Raw genomic sequence first — 26,168 nt, forward strand, 5'->3', positions numbered from 1 at the left:
AGTTGATAAGCTCTTTGAACAGGGACAAAATTTTCTTTGGTTTCTTACAGAACATTAGTGATGGTAGTGATGGCGTGTTCTAAAATTTGAAAGTCACTGCTGAGACTCAAACTTTAATTTAGGAAACTACTGCACCCTTCCAGTAATTGTTTATGAAATTTCTTCTTTAACGCGCTGTATGAATGGATGAACTTAACAGCGAGCCATTTTTTTTGTTTCAGCAAGAGCTTGTAGCTTTCCAGCAGTAGGCAAGATGTATATACCTTACAAAATTCTCAAGCTTTGCTGGCCTACATTGTGCAGGAATGTCTTAAGTATTTTAAGTAATTATCTTAATAAAAATTAGCTTAAGTAATTTTCAAGCTATGATATCCTCTTATTCATCAGTGCTCTTTTTCATCAGTATTCTTGAGTACTTCTCAGGTGGGGGTCTTATATGCTTTGTTATTAATTTGATAAAAAGAATTTTATGCTATCTGCACCAGTTTTGATTTATTCTAGAAGGGTTTGACACAGTCTTAGGCAGGAACTGATTAAGATACATAGAATATAACTGTGCCTAAAATCCCTGCCCACTAAGGTGGACAAATTGTCAAGTTTGATTTTTAAATGAAAAGTGTAGATGACTTGATTGTGGAGAAATTCTGAATACTGTTTGATTTGTCCAGGCAAAAAAAAAAAAAAAAAAGCACTCATCCCTGCCCATTTAGCTGTACAGATAGATATCCTTCATCATCAGAGTAAAAACTGCAGTTCCCTATCAGTTATCTCAAGGTTTTTTTAGTTTTTTTCCTTCCTGGAAAGGATCTTCGATTGAAAGTACTCCCTTGCCTGAGCTGTTTAGACTTAGAAAGATGGTCTGTGGCTTGATTTAGTTGTACTGGAATGTGGTTACATGGAAAAGAGTAATTCCATTGTTAAAGCTTTAGGCATGCCTTCTTTTGCAAGCTGTAGATCCAAGATGGGTGCAAAATACGTATCCCTGAAATTACAGATCTTTCTGTTTTGATACAGAAAGATAGATTTGGTAGCATAAAGGGAATAATTAATTGTGCCATTTCTGTTTTCCCTGCAGTCTAAATATCCATTTTTTTTTTGTTTTGAAGTGTTTCTTTACAATTTTGTTAAGCCACGTTTTAGTGGCTCTAATACTGAGTATGTCTGAGTATTGTTCGTCTCTGTCTTTGGTCCCACGTGTGCCTTTTCAGCATTTACTACAACCTGTTGGGCTTTAAAGAACAGCTGCCTTTATGTCACATGATGAAATCTTTATGTGATTGTTACTTATCTATCAGTAATTTCAATAATTAGATCTTATATATTACTGTAATGTTAACACAACTCTCATGTACACTACTGAGACACCAATAGTGATATTTCTCGTGGAAGACAAATACATGGTCATGAAATATCCTTAGGTCATGTTTAAGAAAGCGACCTTTAGGAATACCTTCTTTCTTGGAATTATGCAATTATAACTCAATGAAGAAAGCCAGTTGGGATGGATTCCTGCTCACAGTGTTCCCAGGTGCTGCCGAATACTGCTGTACACAAGGAAAAATGTGGTAACATTATCAGTGTTGGTGGACGTCCACCCTACTGATGTGTTGAAATGACATCTTCTTCACAGCACGTGAAACCTGAAAGAGTTATTATGAATGTGTAAATGTATGGTCTTCAGAGAAGAAGGCTATGGGTAAGATCTTGTGATTTTTTGTGATTCTAAACAAACACCATGGAGAAGCAAACACATGTGCTTGCATGGTATCTTAACTCAAAGTTTAATGGATGAAATGTATGTAGGATTTTTTCCTGATAGTGTTCATAGTTTCTTATATTTTCTGAGACAATTTTTAGATTTAAAAATACATACCACACACTAACAATCTGGATAAATATATAGCAAATTGTTTAAAAAGTTTTATTCATTTTCTCATTGATTTATTTCATAGTTGCTTTTGACATATGAAGTCTCTTAAAGGAAACTTGCATAAAATTAGGCTTACTGGTTTTTCTGGTTGATTAAAATTCTTTTAACATCTGTATGACCACCATAAAATTCTGTGGATGCTGATGTCTTCCAAACAGTTCTGAGAAAGAGTGACTTTTGTTGTGTTTGCAAGCAAGCAAGCTAGTTACAGTAAAGTGTTTATTCTGCATTTTTTTATCAAGTGTTTTTAAGAGCTCACCTGTGATCTAAGCAGTTAGAACAAAAAACATAGAGATACAAAAATGCTATGTAATTATAGTAAATGTGACAAAGTATAATATATAGCTAATAAGAAACTTTATGATACACTAACTATAATTGATTCCAGTGATTTGTCTGTTGAAGCCAATGCAAATAATTGTAACATCTGTCAAAAACCAACCACTAGCATAAAAAACCTTTTAACATTTTGCACTTAATAAACTATTTTATACATAAACTACCTTATTGTTTATATTAAAAACTAAAAAACATTCAGTCTGTTCCAGCCATTCTAACAAAAACTTTAATAAGTAGACATTGCATAAAAATGACACAATCCAGCAGTTATTTGGTAAGTCCAGCATAATCATAAATTTACCATCCACGCTTTTCCAAAAATACTAACCCATATTGTTCTCCCTGGACCTGTTGCAGGGATGACTAATCCAGCTGCTGAGGTCTCCCTTTATGTGTTTGATGGAACACTTGGCTTGCTAGACTACAGCTGTGTGTTTATGTGCAGTGCACACCTGCAGAGGCCTGACAAATAGCTGTAGTATGCAGAGTATACAAAATTACCCTGGCAGTGCTGCAAATAAGGAAGTTTCTGTTTTGAAGTCCATATGTGTGTGAGCTTGAGATGCCAGCTGGGGTATTTATGTTGCATTGCACAGATGTAAAACTGCCAACTGATTTTATACCAAATAAAGGCTAATCTTTTTATACATACTTGGTGTCAGAGTTATGAAGTGGTACATAAGAATGTTCTCACGACTTAGCTCTTTTAAAATAAAAGCTGATGTTAAAAATGCTCTGACTCACAATATGCATAAAGGGTAAAGATAAAAACATACTTTATTTACTTAGATATCTGCTAAAGCACAGTATCTTAAGGGTTTTATTATTAGTGATGTATAGTTATTAGCTGCACATAATCAGGGCTTGATTTATGGTATGCATATGCACTGTACTATATATTCTTTTTTCCAGGTCACTTCAGCTCTGTATTGAATCCAGTTTATTGGTTCTGAAATGTGAAAGCCCAGTTTATATAGCTACTTAAGTTGAAATCTTTGCTTTTCTGTTTTCAAATGTGTTTAAGCACAGTGATAACTTCTCATCAAATTTAATACATATTCTGAAAATTGTTAGTAGATCTTATTTGTGAAGATACTTTTAAAAGTAATATTTGCTTTCAAAGACAAGCTAAAATGGAAGTACTCATTTCATTTGCTAAAAATAACAAATAGCACAGATATGCCTCGATTTGTTTGATCATTTCAGTCACTACCTTGACTTTTAGTATGAACTAGTTGCAAAGAAAACAAGGTGAAATGAATAGTTTTCATTGTTCACTTCATATACTTTAAAGCTGCGTGCTTCATGCTTTTTAAAAGCATAAAAGGAAGATTTGGGGAAGAAGGGGTTAATGTGCAGATATGAAAGTGAACAGTTTCCGTGCTTCTGACTGCAGGCTTTGAAAGTTCCTTAAGCAGTTACATTTTTAGGCTTAAGATGCTTTCTCTTCAATTACTTTTTTTGTTTTTTTAATCATTACTGTTTTTTTTTTTATTTTTTAATATTTTTTTTCCCCTGGGCTACTAAAACATTTGAAGATGTGTAGAAATCTGCTTTGGCTTACTGTGTCACAGCGTGTACTTGAAACACGTTTGTGCTAACTGTGTAAGAACAAAGGAAATGGGAGCAACATTGAAGTAGAATGTGTCCCAGAGGATTTAGGAATTTATTTTGCTAAATGTAATTGTACAGCTTAGAAATGACTAGCCATCACACACAGCTCCCGGGTCTGGTGGAGCTTTTTTAAACCAAACGAATTTCATACATACACACATGTGCACGGACAGGCTCACCCTGAGATAGCAGTCGTGGACTTTCTGAGCTTAAAATTAACATCTGCAAATATCACCCAGAAACTCAAACATTATCCAGGTTTACAAGGTTCAAAAATAAACTTTCGTGCTTGGTGAATTTTAGAGCAGAAGTTCAGGCGTTAAAATTAGTTAGCTGAAGAGGTAATGATGTTCTGCAAATGGAAGGAAGAGGAGCTGAATCCCGAATATTTAGATTAGACATGTCTCTGTGTCTAATGGAGTGAGAGTGGCTGTGGGATGCTCAAACTACCATTAACTGCTGAGAACCAGTCTACATAGCAGAGGAGGCCGAGAAACAGTACAAAATGCCCAATTTCAGTGAAAAATGGAAACACTTCAAAAGAAGTTACTTCTGCTAGATGAGTATAGGAAGTCCTAATTGTTGTTGTATCCTCTATTTAGGAAGTATATTTAAGACTGAAAAAGCAGAATTCTGTTGGTGTGTGAGGAAATATGTTGCAAAGATGGTTTAGTTATTTTGTGTCAGGGCCAGCTGTCTTATAGAAGGATATCACTTCAAACAGATTGCCGCCACTGCAGGTTGCAAACACACAATTGAAGGCTTCTAGTTCTCAGCTCATGCACAGATGTCTTTCAATAAGTTTACCCAGTAATTTCTTCAAATTGCTCAGTTTATCAGCAGCACATGTCATCAATCCTGGAGTGGTTGCTCCAGTCAAACTACAGAATCCTTAGCTTACAGACACAGCTGCAAACAGGTGAACAGGCAGAAAGTAATTTGTGCAGCTTGGTGGCTGTCAGACAAAAGACAGACAATCTGTGTTTAAAACAGATTGCAGGCCTTGCATGAGCCAGACAAAAGGGATTTCTACAACTGCAAATAATTCCAAGGTTAACATATTTTCCTTTCTGCCATTAGGTGATTTGTTAAAATTGGAAACAATGAGCATTATAAATCTACACAGAAACTAGAGATAAGATGAAAGAGAAAAACAGATCGCTAAATAAGTTTACATCCTTCTGTTGAAAAGCGTACAACTGGCATTCATATAGGCCTCCTTTTATGAACTAAGCCAAGCTATAATACTTATAAGGACATTCAGTACATATTTGAAATTATGGTAAGGATGTCTAATTGGCAAAAGAAACAACATTGAAAAAAGAGTAAGTTCACTGTAATCCTCCTCTGTGTTAAAAAGCAGACTTTTTTTTCTTCTTTTCTTTTTTCTTCTTTTCAAATTCTCCCTTTGGTATCATTCTAAGACACTGAAGATTTATCAGGATTTCATTTTAACTTTGAAGTCCTCTGTTCCTCAGATGTTTCAATAGTCAGTAGATTTACCAAGATTTACTGTACTAAGTATATTGGAATTAAAATTTGTAGCAAACAAGCTTGCTGTAGTGCTAACCTAATTACAATAAGTTATAAAACATGTACTTCTCCAATCACAGATATTACTTCTTCAAATGTGTGGCTGTCGAATATCTCTTCCTTCCACTTCTCATGGGGTCTGTAAACTTGCCTTGACCTCAAAACTTCTTCTGCAGCGTTCCATGAGGTACTAATCAAGCTAATGTTCATGGGGCTCGAACCCTTTCTTCCTGTTTAGTTCAGTGAGTAAGTACTTAAGTGCAGTAATATTGACAGGTAATTCTATGCTTGGTTTAAGTTGGTTTGGCAAATGTATTTTCCATGTTATTTAAAACTTAACAAGATAGAGATATGTGCGTGAAAGAAGATGCAAAGAGTAACTGTTTAAGGTAGCAGCTGGTTTTGTGAAGATATGATTTTGTGTGTAGAGGATAAACCAGTCTATTAAAGACACACATTGAAATTGATGGACTTTCTTAGAGTAATGTAATAATAAGTAATACAATGAATTCATGAATACAATTATATGACTGCAGAAGTGTTTACAAAATTATTTAAATTGACCTGTCCAAATTTACTGTTGTTTTTTAAATGGAAAACAGGAGCTTACTTAAAAATAATGTATTTTTCATTATGTGGTCCTGCCTAAATTACATAAAGTCCATTATGAATATTGTCATAATTGAAGAACACTACTGTTAGGTGATTGCAACTATCTACTTGTATCAAAATACCGTACTAAAGAATTCTGCAGGGAAGCCTTATGCTCGAGGGCGCGTGGAACTGTTCCTGAAGTTTCTCAGCTATAAGGGCGTAAGTCCCAAGCATGTGCTTTTATAAGCTATATATACAGAAGTATCCTTTTTCATGTTTTTTTTTGACAAAATGCTGCTTCTGAGATTGAATTGTGTTATTACTTATTATTGTTTTGGATTTAGATTTTCTCTCTTATATGATAATAGGAAGATTTCTGAACCCTTCAAAAATTAATTATACTAGTGAAGATTTTTAGATACTTTGGCCAGGGAAGATAACATATTATCTTTTTCTTGATAATGCTGACTGTGTGTGTGTTGGTTATGCAGGGTATATGCTGTAGATTGTAGCCTGACGTTGTTATGGTGTTAGCATGTATGGGCTTCATGTATTCACTGTGAAGGTGAGATCATCATCTTTAAAGGATGGTTTTAATTTGCATCGGTGAATCAAGTGGATACTGTATTTAAGGAGGGGAAAAAAGTGTACTCATGCAGGTTGCTGTCTGCAGTCCAAATTGCTGATCAGAGAGTCTTTATACACATCGGTAATGTGCTGTGCAATATAAGCTGAAATATATTCCACAAGGGAGGAAAACGGAATAGGTTACATACGCTGTTCCTAAGTGCAATGAATATAAAACTCCATTACTCACTTTAAGCAGGTGCTTTTTATATGAGGCTTTAAAGAAATATAAAACTGCTGGTGAAATGATTGGTTTGTACAGACACGACTTAACTTCCAGTACTTTGACCAGATAAAGAGGCTAAAAATATTTCTACAAACATTTCTTTAATGATTTCAAAGATTAAAGGTTAATATCCTCCTAGTGTAAGAAACTGCCATTCCAGACACTAAATGTACTATTTCTCTTAAGTCCTCAGTAGTTCAACAGAATATTAAAAAAAAATAAACATTTTTGTTAAAATTAGAGCATTGTGTTTTTAAATTTATATCCTACACAATGTATATTTAAATTGCTGGGAGGAGCACAGCACTATAAAAGAAATGCAGTGAAATATAGAAAACTCTGATTAAGAATGATACTCCAGTTGGAAAGAAAACTTCTCTTTAAAGAAAGTGAAATCTTGTCATCTATGCACGTGGAAAATTCTGGGTGAAGGGGTAGCTTCAGATCTTTTCTCGTCTTTAAAACAGCATATATGGCCTGAGAAAGAAAATCATGGGTAGACTGTTCAAGATAATACTGGTTTACTGTATTTTAATTTTTCCGTGTAATCTGTATCATGTTTTACTTGCCCACCTTGTCTGAATTAGCCTTCCTCACATTTTCTACTCCTTTATAGTCAGCATCCCCAGCAGCAACCTCTGCTGTCAGTCTTTTAACCATGTGACTGCTGGCTTTCTTCACCTCCCAGGTGAAAGATGTTAGTGTTCTCTTTTGCTTCCCCCACTGTCCTCAGCAACTCAGGAAATAAAATTGTTGATTATACCTTAGATGTTCTTTCTTATTTTTGGTAATACTGTTACTGAACACATCTGCCCTTCTTTTGAATTTTTATAAACCTTTGCAGTTTCTTCTAAGGAGTGACTATGTCCATCCTCTAAAATCCTCAATCTGTTGACTTTTTTATGGGTCTATAACTGTTCTGTCCTAAATGCAATTATCTCAAATTGACCTTGTGAGAGATTTCAGTCACTAGATACTCTGTTTGACAGCAGGCAGGTGGTCAGGTGTTATGTGTGCTACAGGGAAGCTCACAACCATGTGGATGAGATCTGGCATTTCTTTTCTCCTTCATAGTAGGTATGTTACATAGCACTATAAAGTTTGTATCTTCTCTGTTGAATGAAGCTTTTTAACTTCTGAGGAATACAAACTTGCAGGAAACCAGGCTTTATTAGTTTCATAGTTGCCAAATAGCATATTTAAATAGATGTGTCTTTAAAAAATGAGCTTCACAGTTGAAATGGAAGGTGATGAGATTTGAGATGTCCTCAGGTTCCTCTAAGACTTTATTCTTTCATCCTACATTTTGCTGTCCTAGAAAGCTGTAGATGCCTGTTTTCTCTAATTGCTACACACCATTTTTTTAAGAGAGTTGTGAAATGCAGGCTTTTTTCAAGAGGCTATGATGTAGTGCAACTTATGCTCAGCATATTTGAAGGTAAGGCGTTTGAACTGGTACTGGATTGAACTTGAACTAGACTTAATAGAATCTCAGGACAAAATGCAGCTCATGGTTTTTGTGATTTTATTACCATATATTAATAAGAAATAGTGTTTTAATATACTTCATGTGTTGAGTTTTTTCATGAGCTGTTGAGCTTATCCTCAAATATAGCAAAAGTACTATATTTGAAAGGGATAGAAGACTTCTACAACTAAGATGGAAGCAACCAATTGTGAATGCATGTCTCCAACCAAAGGGTGTATTACTAGGGATGGAAACTGTAAGCTTTTTCCTCTATCCATCTGTCTGTCTTTTTCAGGATTTTGTTTCAAACACTTCATGGTAAAAGTTTCTCAAGTTCTTATTTATCTGTATTGTGGAAGCATTCCACACATTCCAGCATGTCACTTCAAGCATTTGTCTCCTGACAATGTATAACAGAAGGATTGATAGGCCATGATTTTTGAGTTAGAAATTCAGATTCAGATGGTTTTTTCTATATTTTCTTGGAAGACAAAAGTTATTTTAATGCATTAACTTGGGCTTCTATGATTTGTCTCAAATGATATTGCAGTATCCGAAATGCAGCTCTTGAGTTATGCAGAAAGGAAAATCAATCCTTCTTTATGAACCTCTGTTTACAAGAACAGGAACAGTGCCACTAAAGCCACTTTAATCCTGTGTCCTGACCAGTATCATGTTGTCAGATCTAAAATGATAGCTTCAATTAGGAATGCTTACAATTGGGAATGCCTAAATAGCCTGAGTGTTAGCAATAATAACTTGCCCAAACCTACAATTTTCACAGTAAGGTTTTAGAGATACTTGGAAAACTATGTATTTTTAAGGTGGAAGGTGGTATTCCTCTCTGAATGTTGGCTACTTGGATCAAAAAGAGCAGTAGTCAGATTATGCATGGTTTATATGTCTGTACCCTGCCCTGAGAATGGTTAAGGATGGTCCTTGTCCTTTTGATAGGTTGTGGTAGGAGGCCCATCAGTATTTGCTGGCTGGCTTTAGTATGGTGGGTAAAGGGAGTTTTGAACCATTTCCCAGCTCTGATGTATTTTCAGAAAAGTTGTTCTGATCTTATTGCAGCTATTTTTTTGTGTGTGTGTTTTGTGTTTTTTGTTTGTTTGGTGTGTCTGTGTCCTGTTTTCCTCCTCCTCCTCCACCCTCTCCATCTGAAGCAATATTTTTGGAAAATCAATAAGTTTGTGGATTGGTAGATGAGACCTGTATGAAGACCATTGCGTGGAGTCTCAAAATGGGAGTGTAACATCAGGGACTTGCCTACTCCTCGTAGGTAAAATACTGTAATACCTCATAGGTAAAATTCTTTAACAAGCTGGGAAATATTTTTGCAATATGTAAATCTCCATTACTAAATGATGGTGCTATATCTGGTTTAGTGTTTTGGAAATGGAGAAACCTTAATTACTTTACAGGCAGTTTAAGGATTAAAGTGGTTAGTTACAGAGATTTTAATACTGATCTCCAAGGTGGAGACCAGTGTATAACTGGCTGTGTGCTTGGCTCTGGAACCTGCCCACGAAAATACTGGAAGTACATGAAGAGATTCATTTTTGTGTTGTGCATGTGTGTGCATCTGGGTTTTGCAGCTTATGTTCTGATGAAGAGAATGGTAGATACACTGATAAATATTTTGTCGTTACATATTTCAGTCTGTCAGTAACTGTTTTCACACTTCTATTCACTTACTTTCTCTTTGAGTGTCGCGTTTGAAGAGAAAATGGAAGCAAGAGCTTTTTTTTGGGACAGGTTTCTTTTAGCTCTGGAACTGTGGCACAAGAAGCTCAAGATAGTACAAAATCGGTCTAGCTCACTGTACATTAGAGGCAAGACAAGCCTGCCACAATCCTCTTGTTATTGCCCTTGAGTTTTGGAAGTGGGTGGGGGTGAAACAGAAATGGCCTAGAATGGAGGAATGTAGACTGAAAACTCGATTGACACAGATACAAGAAAATAAATAATTATGCTAATCAGAATAGCAACAGTAATGCTAAATAAAGTTCAGTTATTTTAAAAAAATAATAAAATAGACCCATCCTTTGACACCTCCTTGAAATAAGCTGCTTGAATTACTCTTTTGAAGAAGAAAGAAAATAGTAGCCTGTGTACGTCTGTGGGAGGGCTGCAAAATGTGGTTTGCGGACTATGGTGACAGGTGAAACATGGAATTGTGAAGACAGTAAGATGTTTGGGGAACTTCATCACAAAGATTTAGTTTTACTACAGAAAACTGAGAAAGTATTTAGAAATTTATAACGTGGCTTCTACATTTTAGAATCTAGCTCTCCTTTGTTCTGTTTTTCTGATTTAAAAAACCTGAGGCAACAAAACCTCACAAAATCAAAGGAAGAAAAAAAACCCCTAAGTGTTTTCTCTTTATGTGTTGTATGTGAGGAAGCACAGGAATTGAAAGAGATGTTGAAGTTCCTATGCTGCTGCTGTTTTACTGCAACAAAGAATGCAAAAGGTCATGTTCCCTGATACTTCGAACATGAAAAGTAGGACTGATGCCAGTTAGATCTGGTCTTTGTGGCTTCTGTTATGTTCATACTGCAAGGAGGAAGGAATGAAGTTTGGTTGGTTTTAGCTTCAAGTTCTTCAGAAGTGCTGTCTTTGTAACAAAGTTCACTACAGGCTTTTAGTAAATTCTCACTGAGGGCAGTGCTTAAGCAGGGACTGAATACAAATGAATATCTCTCATGAAAGAAATCAGGTTTCTCTTATGCTTTAATTTGATAACTAGTTTTTCTGTTAGATATATAAAGCTTAAATATATGTTTCTCTGAAAATAATTGAGTATTTTTTCTTAATTCCAGTGAGACGTAGGCCTGGATGTTATTTCATTTGGTTAATAGCTCCTTGCTTATTCATGGATTCATCTTTTTACTGAGTTTGAAATCATTTTGACATGTATGAGACATTCTTCTACTATACTGTGTGGCCAAACCATAGTTTATTGCTACTTAATGCTTTAAATATTGAAAATTTTCTTTCTCAGGCCATAGCCTAAATATGAAGAGAATTCATGTGGAGCTGCTTCTAGAAGTTTTAGTCATGCCTTATTAATTTCCTATTTCATGTTTTGCAGTTCTTTCTTTTACGATCTTTCTGAAGAATTATTTATTGTATCTCAGGGATTTGGTGTCACACAGTCCTGACTCTTGTCCTCAGAATCAGTAACACACCTCTTCTGCTGATTTCCTGTCTTCTGTTAACAGTTTAGATTTTGTCTCTTGGTTTTCCATTAATCATTGCAAATTTGCCTTATTATGAATGGATTGGTGAAAGATGTGTAGGCCATTGGTAAAAATCACTAATTAGTTAACTTCATTAACAGGTCTTAAATGATTGCTCAGGATTAATAGGCTTGTTAGTATAAATCCTGGACTGATCTAGAAAGGTCACTGCTGTGACCTGCCTTTAGGAATGTAATTCCCTCCTGCTTGCACATAGAATGTCACTGAATGCAGGTACTTCAGGCAGGCTGCATGGTTGGGTGGGTTATATACATGCAGAGAGACAAAGCTATGATGATCAAAGTTGGGGGGAGGATGTGAATGCCTGCTATAAAGTGTGGGAGAACCTTCCTCAACAGTGTGATACCTTTGTGAGTGTTTCTAGATCAGAATGGCTCTACTGGCTTGGAGTTAAAGTGAGTTAGTGTGCACCAGGTGTAAATTGTCAAGGTGTAGTAGATTTTTAGGTCAGAAAATCTGTCTGCCTACTTTAGGTTTCTGCAGTATGGAAAATCTAGCTTTTTAGGAGTTTGAAGATGTGTTGTATTCTATGTGTGATAGACTCATCCACCTAACACAGATAATACTTGATCACCAAGTATAAATAGGGTTACATCTTGGGAAAGAAACACCTGATTGTTACGCCAAATAGTTCTCCAATGGGCAAGATGTTACCAGTACAAAAAACACAGCTATAAAATTGTCATTTTCATCTGAAGCAGCCATAGGCTATATTTGGTGGAGACAGGTGTATGTGTCTATCTCCATAAAGTCTCATTACCATGCTCCTGATGAAAATACTAAATGAACTGAAGAATTTGAGGTGTACTGGAAAACAAGCATGATCACTCTGTTCTCCAATTTTGTCTACACTGAGCAACAAAGTCAAGTAAATGACAGTGCTGGCTTTTGAAAGTATGATTCCAGAAGAGTGAGTGTGGCACAAATTTTGCTTTGTTGTCTCGCACTATGGAAATAAGCCTTCCTCATGCTTCGTTTCCAGGTCATTGAATTTGAATAATGTTGCTGTTTGCAATGATAGCTTTGATTTCTCTGGTTCCTCTTTGAATTCATGTTCAAGATCTTAACTAAGTGGAGTGGTTCTCTCCATACTAAGTTTGAGTTGGTATTTGGAGGCATGGAGTATTTCTTATCTAGGAGTTTTAACATTTTCCTGCTCAATCAATCCCTTGAGAAGACACTGCCTCTAAAAAGATGAACATAGAGAGGAGGGAAGGGAGCAGCAGTCTTCACTCGCTTAAACATTCGTTTGCTGAAATAGATGTTTAAGGAACACTTTAGCTATTTGTACAGCTGTTAAGACTTTGATTTACAGTGATATTCTCATAATGAAAGCGATAATAAAGGAGATTATTTAGGAAGAGCTAAAGTTACAGGGATGGAAACTATAGATAGTCAGAGGTATGCATAAGAAACAAGGATTCTTATCTATAGAGTAGCTTCCCAATTTGACAAGTTTACGAGGAATGGTTCATAATTTCAAAAAATTTTCAGAGAGTGAAGAAAATGTGCTGCTTCCCTATATTAAACCTGTTCATTTTAGATGGTTCACTAGAAGTTTCCAAATTTCCTGTGATTTCAAAAAGAGACTTGTAACTTGGCAGGGAGAATCACCTTAGGTTTAGGTGATTTTTGTCTTTGTGGTGGAGGTCTTTTAGGCCTCCTAAAGTCCTTATTCCTCTTATGTAGGTTATATAACCATTAATAAATTGGTTTTCTGAGTATCTCTCATCTTTTTCTTGGAAATTCTTCTTGATTACTGTGGAGTGCTGTGGTTATCAGATGTTAAAATTAAGAGTAGGATTATGTTGCCATTTGATGTCAAAGCAACCTTGAAGAGGAGGGGCATGGTTATGCTATGTTCTCCTAATACTGTTCTACTTTCAAAAAATTGAAAACAACTGAGAAAGTGTTAATCCCAAAAGAAAGCTTATTACTGCTGTCAGTTACTTCTTTGTATGCACTAAAATGTAGTTATTAATTGTATGATTATATATTGAAGGTTTGTGGGTTTCTGCAAGGCCAAGCCATTCAGCTTTCCTAGCTGCCCATCATGACCCCTAACTGCTGGCTGAGTGAAGCACAGTGCACTGGCTAGTTTTGAGTGATGCTTTCCTGACTGTCGTGAATATGCTGACTGACTGGTCAGCTAAAAGGACAAACATACCCACAAGTTTATTAAAATTGTAGGAAATAAATGTCTTTGATAACCTTGCATATCTTGCTGAAATTCCAAAGGTCCAGAAGTTATTTGGTGAGGGAATAGGAGTGAAAACAGAAACAAATAGGAAGCATGGTCATGTGAAACTTGGTTCCTTGTTTTCAAATATGATACTAAAACAAAGTTCAAGTTGCTCATCTAACTAGCATGGGAAGTTTTAATCTTAAATGCAAAGAGATTGGCCAGGGCAATGCATGTAAAAGTAGACTCCATTATGAAAATATTTAGTTTTAAAAGTACTTAATCTTCCATGGTGAAGTGAAAGAAATGTATTGGACATCACACCTTGTATTTTAAGGGAGAAAAGAACTGCTGAAAGATGGAAACAGCAAGAAGCTACCAGTTTTGAGAAGACTTGAAAGGTGGGGGTCAAATTATGAACTCAGATTTGTTTTGCTTTGACCATAATCTTGGCTGCTACTAGCAGTATTTTATAATCTTTGTTTTGGAATAGGCAAAAGACAGGGAAAAACTTTTTTTTTTTTTACTTCTCTTTATATATATATATGTGTGTGTGTGTATATATATATATATATATATATATATATATTCCTCAACACAATGGCCTTTATTTGCACAAGTTTATAGGAAGTCTGAAGAGCCAGAGCCAAGACTGGGAAATGCCTACAAATACTGTATCTGCTTTTAACAAATTCATGTGTTGTGTCTGATACTGTGCCTCAGATCAAGGGGGATTTTCAGCTTTAAAAGAGGCTTACCCCAGGCAGGACTGGGAATGAGAGTGTATTCAGGAGACTAAAACTGGTAGCTGATCTTTCAGACTAAGAGCTGACGGGATGTTGTAGTGACAAGCACACAAATGGGTTGCAGTGAGCCTTCTTTGAGCCTGAAGCCTTCCTGCATCACGTGTTAGGAAAAGGCTGGGTATAGCTTGAACACAGATCAAATTTTGATACGAACGTATGCTTATGTGTCCCTTTGTATTATGCTTCTCCCTCCCTACCTTGGAAAGTACTTCTAATTCAGAAATTATTTTGATGTCTTACCAGAGCAAAAGTTACATAAATACGTTTAAGAAGTACATCAAGAAGTCTGCTTACCAAATGATTTTATATGGACCACCAAATACACTTCAGTGTTTAGGAACTGGAATAGGCACAGTGAACTAACACAGTTACCACGCTTAATCCTAAATCTGGTATTTCCTATCACATTTTAGGAATTTTTCCTTACTAGTTAATATATATTAAAGGTTGTTCTTTGCATTAAGTCTTTGAGAGATTGTGGAAAAAAGCTAGTGAGTTCACTCTGTAGACAATATATTAAGTTCCTTTTAATGTGTGTAACTATCTTGAAATACATAGCAAAATGCTTTTAACTTTCTTTTTTTTTTTTAACCTGATATTCCATAATAACTTTCCTTGCATAATTATGGATTTTGGAACACATTCTATGTTACATATGCAAGGAAAGGGTTCCATAATTATACTAACATTTGCATAATTAACAAGCTGTTTGCCAATTTTAACGGACAAATTCCAAGTCACTTGTGCATGAGGGGAAAAGAGCCCATAAAAAATGGTAACTTCTGTTAGTTTTTCCTTTCGTATTTCTTACAGGTGCTGAAACTATTTGTAATTTGCAAGTAAATGTGTGTGTTTTTTTCTGATGGGCAGTGCTGTACAGATAGGAGGGCTGGCTTCCTCCGCCCATGCTCTGGGGCTGTTTTGGGGGCTGCCCTTGAGCTCTGCCAGCATATCTCAGTCCTGACTTGTAAGATCCCCTGCTGCTGCTTCCATGGTTCTAGGCAGCTCTTTAGAAGTGACTGCCAATAGCACTGATTTCTTCCAACCTGTGCAGTAGTTTTGTGGTGTGCACAAATGGGGGCTGCTGAGGGAAGACCACCAAAACTTGTTTCCAGTTGTGACCTAAGAACTCCAGTTTCCGTTGAAAAATGGCAAGTGCGCCATTGGCCTTCTGTGCTGTTCAGCTGTACAGATTTAATGCTTTATGTTGCTACTGAGTAAAATGTTGTTGTCTAAATGTAAGCTGAAAACACTTAAGTCATTTTGAGATCCTGAAATGAAAAGGTCACAATAAAAACATGAAAGAGAATAGCAGAGGTGGCGCTTACGAAGTGAAAACAAAAGTGAATGTATATGTATATATACGTATTTTTATTCCAATTTCTAAGTGGCCTTGTGTTTTCCTCACAGTACCTCTATATATTTTATGCGTAACTGTTTGTATTAAAATGCCCATATATGGCATTCTCTCACTTCCATTTAAAAACTGTGAATCACAACAAAAATGCTATAAGAACATCTAAGGTAGATAATTAAAGTATAATTAAGTTTAAATGCCTTGGTGAAGGAATATAAAAATATTTAAATTCAACAGGCTAGTACATTTGCAGTTTTCTTTTATTAGGTGTGAAATCTAAGAATCTCCTGCCAACTCTTGAGGGCTCAATCCAGAATGTTGAATTGAAGTACTGCGGCACATCATTGGTCAAATGCGCCTCTGGGACCGTGGGATCAATAAAAATTTGTGCCAAAGCCCCAGGTATGTGCAGCTGGACCATGTAAAACTTTATTGCCTGTATAGGAGAATTGGCCTTGCTTTTTACAAGGAGAGTTACTGAAACAAGAATTTACTCATTGTTCCTATGAATCAGAGAGAGGTTTTTGTATTCTGGTTTGAGGGTTTTTTTATTGTTAATTGTGCCAGGATGATCTAGTCTGGGCCCAGTATTGTCAATTTTTACACTGAATAAAAGCTTAAAGGTGTTTTGGTGTTGTTTGTGGTTTTGGTTGTTTTGTTGTTATTTCCCCCCCCCCGCTGAGAGTAATGTTAATCTAAAAGAATTAAAGAAACTGGAATAACTGCATTTTTGTATTGCACAGAATAGTTGCATTTTGCTGTGTATGTAGCATAATTTTGATATATTCTGTTTATTGCCTAAGGTCTCATTTTCCATTAGTGCTACAAGCATATATTTTGATTGTGAAGTTTTTGAGGGCTCTGTGATAAATAGTTTTGAAATTTCTTTAACAGAATTTTCTTGAAGAGTATGCAGGAACTTTTCTGGTCAATGTCTATGATCTCTTTATATATATAAAGACAGCTAATGTCAAGAACATTAAAAATATAGTGTATCGAAGTCTAAATTGTGTCAGTGGTGATTTTTAAAGATACTATTTTATAAAGTTGGGATGGAAAGTACTATTTTAAGGAGAATTGATTGTTTGAAACCCTCCTGAATGTGAAGACATTTACAAGATAACATTCGGGAAGTTGTTTAATAGTTTATATGAGATTGCTCTTTCTGTTTCCTATTTTGATTCTGCACTTACAATGTTAATAGCTATTCTCTTTGAACTAGTGAATGTTTCTGTGTTGAAAATTTATCTTGTAACATTAATAGCTGTAACAAGTCTAATCTTTATTTTAGGTGATGGTGGAAAATATAAGCTGATTCCTTTAATTCAAGGACCTTCTGACACCAGAGACTTGCACAGCAGTAAATGGCTCAATGAGAGTAGAAAGCCAGAATCTCTCTTAGCTCCAGATTTGGTAGCCTTTACAATCCAGATTCCACAGTATATGGACTACTGCCATAATTCTGGTAAGTGCAAAACTCTTGTTAAGCTGGTATCACATTACATTTTTCCTATCCAATGTAATTTTCAAAAGAGGGCTTGATATAAAATGTGCCAAATGCCAAAGTGTCTTTTACACACACTGGACACGTTATAACTGTAGCTCACTTTGAGATAGAAGGCATAAAAGCTGTATTTTGATGTGTCCTCTTCAATAAGGAATGTTTGTTGATTTTGGTTGCCTTTTAAATTATTTATACAAAACCTCTTGTAAACTTTTTTGGGGCAGGATCCATGCTGAGAAGACAAGTTTTATTCTTTCTTCCCTGTGTCTATTAGGTGGAGCTTCTTACACAGAAATTTACATACTGAATTCAAAATGGTTCATATAAATTTGCAGCATAATTTATAAATAAAATAAAGATTTGACATAAAATTTGTTAATAATAAAATAGTTATTTAAAAATGCTACAGAGCACACATTTGACACCATCAAACTTGGTGTTGTGGTGGATTTGAATGAGAAACAAGTTCATATTTTCAGAGAGTGGATTGGATAAATTTAAGGGTGTTGTTGACTTTGTGGGCATAAATACTTTTACCTGACATTCTTATCGTTTCTGTGGGCTTTAAACAAAACACTGGTCTGTTTTAAGCAACATTGAGAATTTTGAAATGATTTTGCTGTTGGTATGGTGCATTTTAAAAACAATGCTTTCATGTTCTTTAAAGTTTACCCTGTTGCTGTGATAAGAGTAGAATCAAATAGGGGAAGAAAAACAAACCCCAGAATAATCTAGTTTAAGGAAAGCAAAAGAATTAGCTGATCCCAATATTAAGAAACATGAAAATAAACTTTGAAAGTGCTTTTTCCCTCTAATTTTTTTTCATGTGTAAGGGCGGTTGAATGCCATTAGTCTGAAAAATAACAGTGAAGTTATGACCATCTTTGTAATTTTTCCGTGCCTATGTAAGCAGTACTTGATTCCTATGCAAAGTAAATATTTGTAAGCGCTATGCACTCCAGCAGTTGTTAGGTTATTTTTTCACGAACTCTACTTGTATGTTTCTTGGAGAGCATCATGTTGGAAATGTTTACAGCACTGTTATTATAACAATTATCTTAAGTTCCTGCCCTTAAAGCATTGCCCCAAAGCATTTCATGATTCAACAGTCTCTGTGTTAACTCAGATGTGGGTTTTTTTGTTAAAGAAAATCTTTGTTGCACCTGTTGCCTTAAGTAGCTTTTAAATACTCATTATAATAATACTTATTGTTATTGATTGTTGTATTTTCTGCCCAGTTTTAGGATCTTTTCAGTTTAACTTTCTGATTTTTATCTAAAAATATTAGTTACATTTTTAAAGGAGCTGTGCATACCTATACTACAGAATTACTGCTTTTTGTTACAGGTCACAGTGATGACATACATTTTAGCTCATCAGTATTATGGGTAGTCCAATTAGATAGTAGAGAGTACTTGATAGTTTGTGACAGGAGATGCCTAAGAGAATTAAGGCACTGACAAATGAAGTGCTGGCCAGAGTCATATGCAGGGACTTTGAGAGGCAGAAAATTGGTTTGTAATGGACAAGTGTCTTTTGTAGATGAATGGAGCTACATTTTAAAATGCTAAGGTTTTAGAATGGAAAATTTACTGGAAACGTCACTCCCTCTCCCCCCCCCGCCCCCCACCAAAGTGCCTCAGGAAAGTTGTACTGATTCTGTGCGCTCAGTGGTAGTTGCTGACCTGCATGTTCAGACTTTAGCTCTGCTTCTCTGCCATCTATAAGGTGGCACCTGTGACGAGAAGTGAAAGGGAAAATCTGACTACTATGCTAAAGCTTTGGTCCCAGTAAACATGAAGAATAGTGTACTGCAAATGATTTGGTAGGATTTTTAAAATATAAATTAAAACTAGGAGACATTAATGTTTAAATTGTCTCAGCTTCAATACAAAAGATGAGGGAGTTAATTAAAGCCTTTGCTTTCAAATACTTGCTGAAGTAATGAAGGCAATTTAATACGGAGATATGGCTATCCCTTTCATTATGACTGTGAAAATTACATGGAGAGAAAACATGAAGTGATTTGAGAGCATAAAAATGCTTTTGCTGTCAGTTGCAGTCATTTCTGGGAATTAAGAAAGCTATACTGTATAATTTCACAGCAAATTCAACTTATGGCTCAGGGGAATAAAAAGGCTGTCTAAAGCTGTACTACTAGAGATGATTGTGCAGTACTGAAGTTGTGCTATTTGAACAGTTTATCTTAATGATGTTAGATACAATGTTCAGGAATAGGAATTTGGACTGCAGAGAAGAGTGAAGAGATTAGTGCAACCTGCTTATAGAGATAATAAAACTATCCGGGAGAGATGAGAGAAATCATCTAGAATTGTTCAGTGATACCAGATTGCTGGAAGTAAGGCCAGTGTTGGACAAATCTGCTGACTCTACAAAGTACATATACAAATACCTGTATAGCTGGTACTTTACAAATACACACACTATTTCTCAAAAGAGCCAAGGGAGACAGCAGTTCCGGCTGAATGGGATTTGGTATGTTGTCAAACAGCACTCGGATAAATCAGTTTACTTCTCCCCATATACGAGATTCGGAAAACTGCAAGCTCAGTGTAAATGGAGCTGATGGTCACATCCCTGCAGCGGGGCAGGAGGTGCATTGGAGCTGTACAAAGCTAAAGAACTGCAGGTTAGCCTCCTCTGCTAAGAACTGAATGATACAATATTTTGTTGAGTGTAAAACCAAGAGAAGCAATTTCAGGAGAATTTCTGGGTACTCTGGAAGAATCTTGGAATACAATACAATGGCTGTGTAAGTGATTTTTAATAATTTTTTGCTTGTATAAAAATTAATGCAGGAAGAGTAACCATTTCATTATACATCTGTGAAGTTGAAGGGAAAACAACGTGATCTAAAATCAAAGCTATTATTTGGGTATAGAATGCCAAGGAGAAGGTTGTGCAGATGGCATGAGGTTCTTGAATTTAGCTGGAGAACAGGTAGGGGACCTTTCCTATCCTCTCCCTGTCGAGTCAGCAACTGTCTACTGTCTTGTGCCACTTGAATTGTACGATCCAGGCTGATCAGGATGGTTGTGCAACTTCCTTTTACTGCTTGCCTGCAAAGATTGAGGGTATATTTATAGTTAGAGTGATAAACACTTTAGAGTAGTGTTCTTCTATTTCACTTCTTGCTACTGAGAGGAAGAGAAAAAAAAAATCACAATTCTAGTAGTGCTGTGCTGCATTGAGGATGACAAGTTAAGTAAAAAAACTATAAAATGTAGTTCGAAAAAGGGCAGCATTGAAGTGTGTGATGTACAGCATATACAGACAGAGTAAGTATTATATATTAGAAGTGCATGTACTCATGATTACTTAGCAAGAGTGTTTTACTGTTTGGTGCACAAAGTGTCATTAGCACAGTGAAAAACTGAACCACCTATGTTAGAGGAAGTATTTAGCCACGAAGAATATAAATACGATTTTGTTCAGTCCTTAAATACTGGTGTTTAGTTTAGGATACTTTTTTCTTATATGAAAAACTGTCCCAGAAATCACTGTGCATAGCTGTAAAAATCAGTTGATATGCTTCCTAGTCTTTATCTCAACTACAGCATATAAAATAAGTACAAGAGAGGAGATTATTCCATTACCGCAGGGCTTTAGAAGGTCATCTTACTTCTTCTCTGAAATAACGCTGGCTTTATTAACCCTTGGAGCAAGCTGCAGAGCTTGTTTGTTTCACCTGGCCTTTGAGAGAGCAGGGGAGATTGCAAAATGAACGCTGGTGTTAGTATTTAATTATGAACAGCTGTTGAATAGATGAGGTGAGCTGATTAAGCTCTGTTGGCTTTGCCATATTGAATAATTGGGAGTGCGTGCAGAGCCGCTGTATGGAGAGCATTGTTACATCTAAATCAAGAGGAACTAAAATGAAAAATACAGCTAATAAAGTTTTCTTTGAGCTGATCTTGAATTCAGTAATGCAGCAGTGGAATAAGGGAGTAACCAGAAGTACCTGTATTAATATTATGCTTATGTGTGGTAAATTGATACACCCAGTGGAGTAAAGAAAGAGTGAGAAGGCTTCTCTAGTTTATGAAAGCTGCATGAAGGCTGAAGAGCAAATATGCAACCTCGTAAAAGTTGTTATTTCTCATTTGAGTGATATGTTTCTTAAATGTACAGATTTTTGGATTTTTTTTCCCACTATCAATATTTTGTAAATTTAGATAAAATCACTCCATTTTCTTCCTGTCCTCAAAAGGAAAAAATAATTTGTTAAGTGAAAGTGTTTTTAAGACTGAAGGAATCATATCTTCAAGCATGAAAAAAGTACCATAAATGTACCAGGAGGAACATGAATTTTTTTCTGTAATAAACCAGCAGATTTTTATCTGCTAGAACTTACTTGAAAGCAGTTGAACGATTTTACATATGTTCGTTTTTATGCATGCACACTTGTATATGCCCCCACTCCCCCTTTCTTGCAGTTAAAAAAGCCTGTCATTGGCATTTTTTTAATTGAATTTTGACTGCCTAGACTGGGGATACTGCAAAATCTGGATTTTAAAACTGGAACAATGATATTTTTCAAGTTCTCAGTTCCAATTTAAGTGAATGTTTGTGCTAGTAAATAAAAAAATAACACTTGTAAAAGAGAATTCATAAGCCAATATGGAGTATTTTGGAAAGATTTGACACAGTGAATGAGTAAAAATGCTTAATATATTGGAGTAATTAAAGACGAGTCACATTTGTGGTTTGGGCATAAATGTGTAAAAATTATACCCATCTATCTTATTACATTTCCTTTTCTCTCCCTGAGGATTTCACAATGTACTTTATCTGTAATTGTTGCCAGTTTTCTATCAAGTTCCCACTGGGCTTCTGGTGCAAAAAATCTTATCCTCTCGATGACAGAGCTTGCCTGAATGATTTCATGCTCTTAGCATTTTTGTTCACGGGAATTAGGGGCAGAATGTAGCTGCAGCTGAACATAGCATCTATTTTTGTAATTTTGAAGTTTAGACTCTGTTATTGGAACTAAATGAAGAGATGCAGGTGTTCTCCAGTTCAAGTCCTTTGGGATTTTTGATGGTAGATGCTTGAAAAGAAAATGCATGTGTTTCCAGAGTCAAACAGCAGCTGTGGACAAGGATTTATGTTTTTCTCAGAACTTTGGGATTTCAAAATGTTACATTTAATCACATGCACAGAAAGGAGAGCAAATGTTAAAGATGTTACATATAAAACTAGGGGACTGATCTTTTTACCATACCAACTAGTTGTGGGAATAGAGGAACAAAGTGATCTTTAATCTTAATATGCACGATTTCAAAAGGATTATGATAGTTGCCAGGACTCCGGTCTTTTGAGATCTGTGCTCTTGCAGTGCACAACATTTATATCCTCTTAATTGCTTTTAAAATCTGGCTTATTCTCATGTTTTGCCTTGGAAAAATATGAATGCTAATAGTATAAGTTACTGAAAACACAGTATTCATGTAGTCTCAAGTCGGAGCAGGGTGAATTTAAGTATATGCTTTTAGAAGATTTTTTCTGGTGGAACCATAGAATAATTAGGGTTGGAAAGGACCTTAGGATCATCAAGTTCCAACCCCCTTGCCATGAGCGGGGTACACCTCACACTGAACCAAGGCTCTGTCCAACCTTGTCTTGAGCACTGACAGGGATGGAACATTCACAGCTTCCTTGAGCAACTAATAATGTCCTCTAGTTTTCAAAATTGGATTAAAAACAGCAGTTCAACTGCTTGAACTGTAAGGCTATATTTAGAAGCTTTCAGAATTATAGAAATTGTGGGTGGAAGTATTTTGTGGTAATTCAGTTTTCCTCTCCCTTTCTCTCTATTATGGTTTTGAAATTAGTTGTAGTAAAGAAAATCTCTGACATCTTTTCATTTTATCAGAAATTGAAATGGGGGCCGCAGATAGTGATGCTACTGAGCAGTTCAGGAAGGGAGATTGGTGTGGGAAAGAGCAAGCTGGTAAATGCAATTTAATACCAATCTGAGAAAGGAAAAGCCTCTTTTTAAATGCATTTAGTTTTCCACGTTCACCAGTTTGTGTGTGCCCCATCCTCCCCATTCCCCTCACAGCTCAATATGTCATGCACTACAGCCAAGATAAGTATCAAAAATTTCTCCAGACCTGAATGACTTTTGTATATAGTGCCTTACAAAGATCCAGCACTTAGTACTTTTTCTAAGAGGGAAGTGAACTTGTCCTCAAGTGCAGTCTGTTGCTCTACTGGCTTGCATTATAAATTTCATGTCCATGGGAGTAGCATCAGGGAGGGACATACTATACTACACTAATATTTACATTATTTCCGTTATTAACATTACTGTTGGGTTGCATAGCTCTGGCAACTGGTGTTAAGTTCTGGTTATAGAAAGTATACAGTGCAGAAATAAGGCAAGTTGTTCAATTTTCCATCATGTAATTGCAAATCCTCTTGGGGGAAGAGTTGTTCTAATCTCTCTGCTGATGTTGCATTCAGTTTCTTGTAATATGCTATAAATCAGTCAGCAATACGTGTACCCTAAAATTCTGAAATTGTAACTAAATAGGATTCTGAGTTTTGTAAAATGGTAGTTGAAAAATTTGTATTGAAGAAAGAAATAGACTGCTCTCTGTCCTATCAGTTGTTAGGAAGTCAGCCTGTATAGTTAAGTCCCCTGAAAATATTTGTTTTTCCTTCAAGCCTGATTTTGAGGTGTACTGTTCAGCTGCACTATGGAAGCTGAGAAGTATCTTTAGGCCAAGATGTGCTTTTGCCTTTTTCCAGTTTCCTTTTCTTAACAGTAATATGTCAAAATAAGAACAAAACTTGAACAGTGAAGATGAGGACTCCAAATAGCAGGAGCCTGAGACACAGCATTAGGAAATCTTTTGAATGAGGGACTTGGAACTCTGGGTTCCTTTTTCATTATAAACTCATAGCCTGATTTTCTAATTTTTTCAAACTCAGGATGACAGCATTCTGCCTATAGGTAATGTAGTTGATCCTTAGGTCCTTGGGATAAGAGTTTGTGCTTCAATACTGGCAGCTGAAGATTTGAGGTCTTGAGTGGTGGGTATCATCAGGTTTACAGGCTTTAAAGGACATAATGTAAATTGTACCTTCTCTTTAAACAGCACATAACCTAGAAAATTCTGTAGGAGAAGCTAAAAAGAAAAAAAAAGCCTTTTTTAACTCATTCAATGTGTGCAAGTTAGGGAATTGCAGATACGGAATTATTTCTGCTGCCTTTATTTTGTATGTATGCATGTGTGTTCCATAGGATTTTTGTTCACTTAACAGTCTGGCAGCATCAGAGTGTTTCATATGGCCACCAAAATCATATTTAACACTTCTGGCATGAAGCATAAAAAAAAAAAAAAGGTGGGCTCAAATGATAATTTCTGTTTCCATAACAGTATAGGATAATGTCGCTGTGCTTCACGTGCTTATGAGAATACATTCACCTTTTCCACTTGAGCGTGACTAGATACTTATTGATGGTGTAGAGAGTTTTGGAAATGTCACAGGCATAGGCTCTTAGCAATTGCTGACACATAGCTTTGGACATTGAAATCTGTTTTTAATTGAGAAAATACATGTTAGCCAACATATTGGGATAGCTCCTACTCATTTAGAAAAAAATGCCATGAGATCTCTAACTTTCATTTGGATGCTTCCCAGACATGGGCATAAGGGACTGTAACTGTTTGCTTTCAAATGGTGTTTAAACTGTTTCCAGCTTTTATTATTGAATAATATTGGTCTCAGTACAGCTTTGATGATCTAAATGATTCATATAACATGGCTATTTTTTTTTTTTAATGAAATGATAAATAGGTATCACTGAAAATGAGTAGACTTTTGCTGATAAAATCTAAATGCAGTTTGGCCAGGTCAGTTTTTGTTTTTCAAATTTTAGTAATAAGTGATTAAGTAATATCTGAACAGAAATATAGCACATTTGATGAAAACCAGCATTAAATGAGTTATCTCAATTATTTTTAATGCAGAAATGATCAAAATTTGTATTTGTTTCTAAACCTACAGGTTGCTTTCTCAGTAATTTTAGTGGTTCTGCTCTATAGTAGATTAAAAAGAAACTACAGGTCATGCCCAAGATTTCAGTGTTCTGGATATAATCATAGAACCATAGAACAGTTTGGGTTAGAAGGCATCTTAAAGATCATCTAGTTCCAGCCCCGCACCATGGGCAGGGACACTTTCCACTAGGTCAAGTTGCTCAAAACCCCATCCAACCTGGCCTTAAAACACTTCTGCAGGGGAGGGAGAAATACACAATACAAACAAATGTACTACAGTTTCATTTATATAGTTTAGGAAGCAGTCTTAAATACAGAGAGTGAATATTCAACCACATTGTCCCCTTCTGCCCAAGTATTACTGTCCTGAAGTTCCCACAGAAATTCCTTTCGATGATGTTAGAAATAGCTATTGGTGGTCAGAAAATAAAGTTGTGCCATTACCAAGTGACTGCCTAGTTAGTATGGTGAAGAAAGCAACAGTTCACAGCCAAGATTAGACAAAGCAGATTAGAATCTTAGTAGTATGTTGATTTTTTTTTTTTAATTCCATTAGACAACCCCAGTGATGAGCCCCAAGCTAAGACACATTCCTGTAGCTGGCCAAACCAAAAGTGATTTTGCACAGATTATCTTTAATGAATAAAACTTCGGAAACATTTAAATTAGTTTAATTTTCTTCATGTGCT

The 26,168-nt window shown here is 35.8% G+C and overlaps 1 protein-coding gene across 11 annotated transcripts in view; it reads left to right on the top strand.

Annotated features, from left to right (window-relative positions):
* The window catches only part of VPS13B (vacuolar protein sorting 13 homolog B), a 436,747-nt gene that overhangs the window by 115,646 nt on the left and 294,933 nt on the right, over positions 1-26,168 (top strand). For all 11 annotated transcript variants that reach the window (XR_009728432.1, XM_061373228.1, XM_061373222.1 and 8 more), the window contains 2 exons: positions 16,210-16,344; positions 17,234-17,407. Coding sequence is in view for 10 of the 11 variants with exons in the window: in XM_061373228.1 (XP_061229212.1) it covers positions 16,210-16,344; positions 17,234-17,407 (309 nt within the window). In the remaining variant the exon portion in view is untranslated. The remainder of the gene's footprint in view (positions 1-16,209; positions 16,345-17,233; positions 17,408-26,168) is intronic.

The sequence above is a fragment of the Neopsephotus bourkii genome, unplaced genomic scaffold, assembly GCF_033783945.1.
Source record: "Neopsephotus bourkii isolate Nb327-2 ecotype Australia unplaced genomic scaffold, CSIRO-AGI_Nbou_v1 NB_1630, whole genome shotgun sequence".
NCBI classification, from domain to species: Eukaryota; Metazoa; Chordata; class Aves; order Psittaciformes; family Psittacidae; genus Neopsephotus; species Neopsephotus bourkii.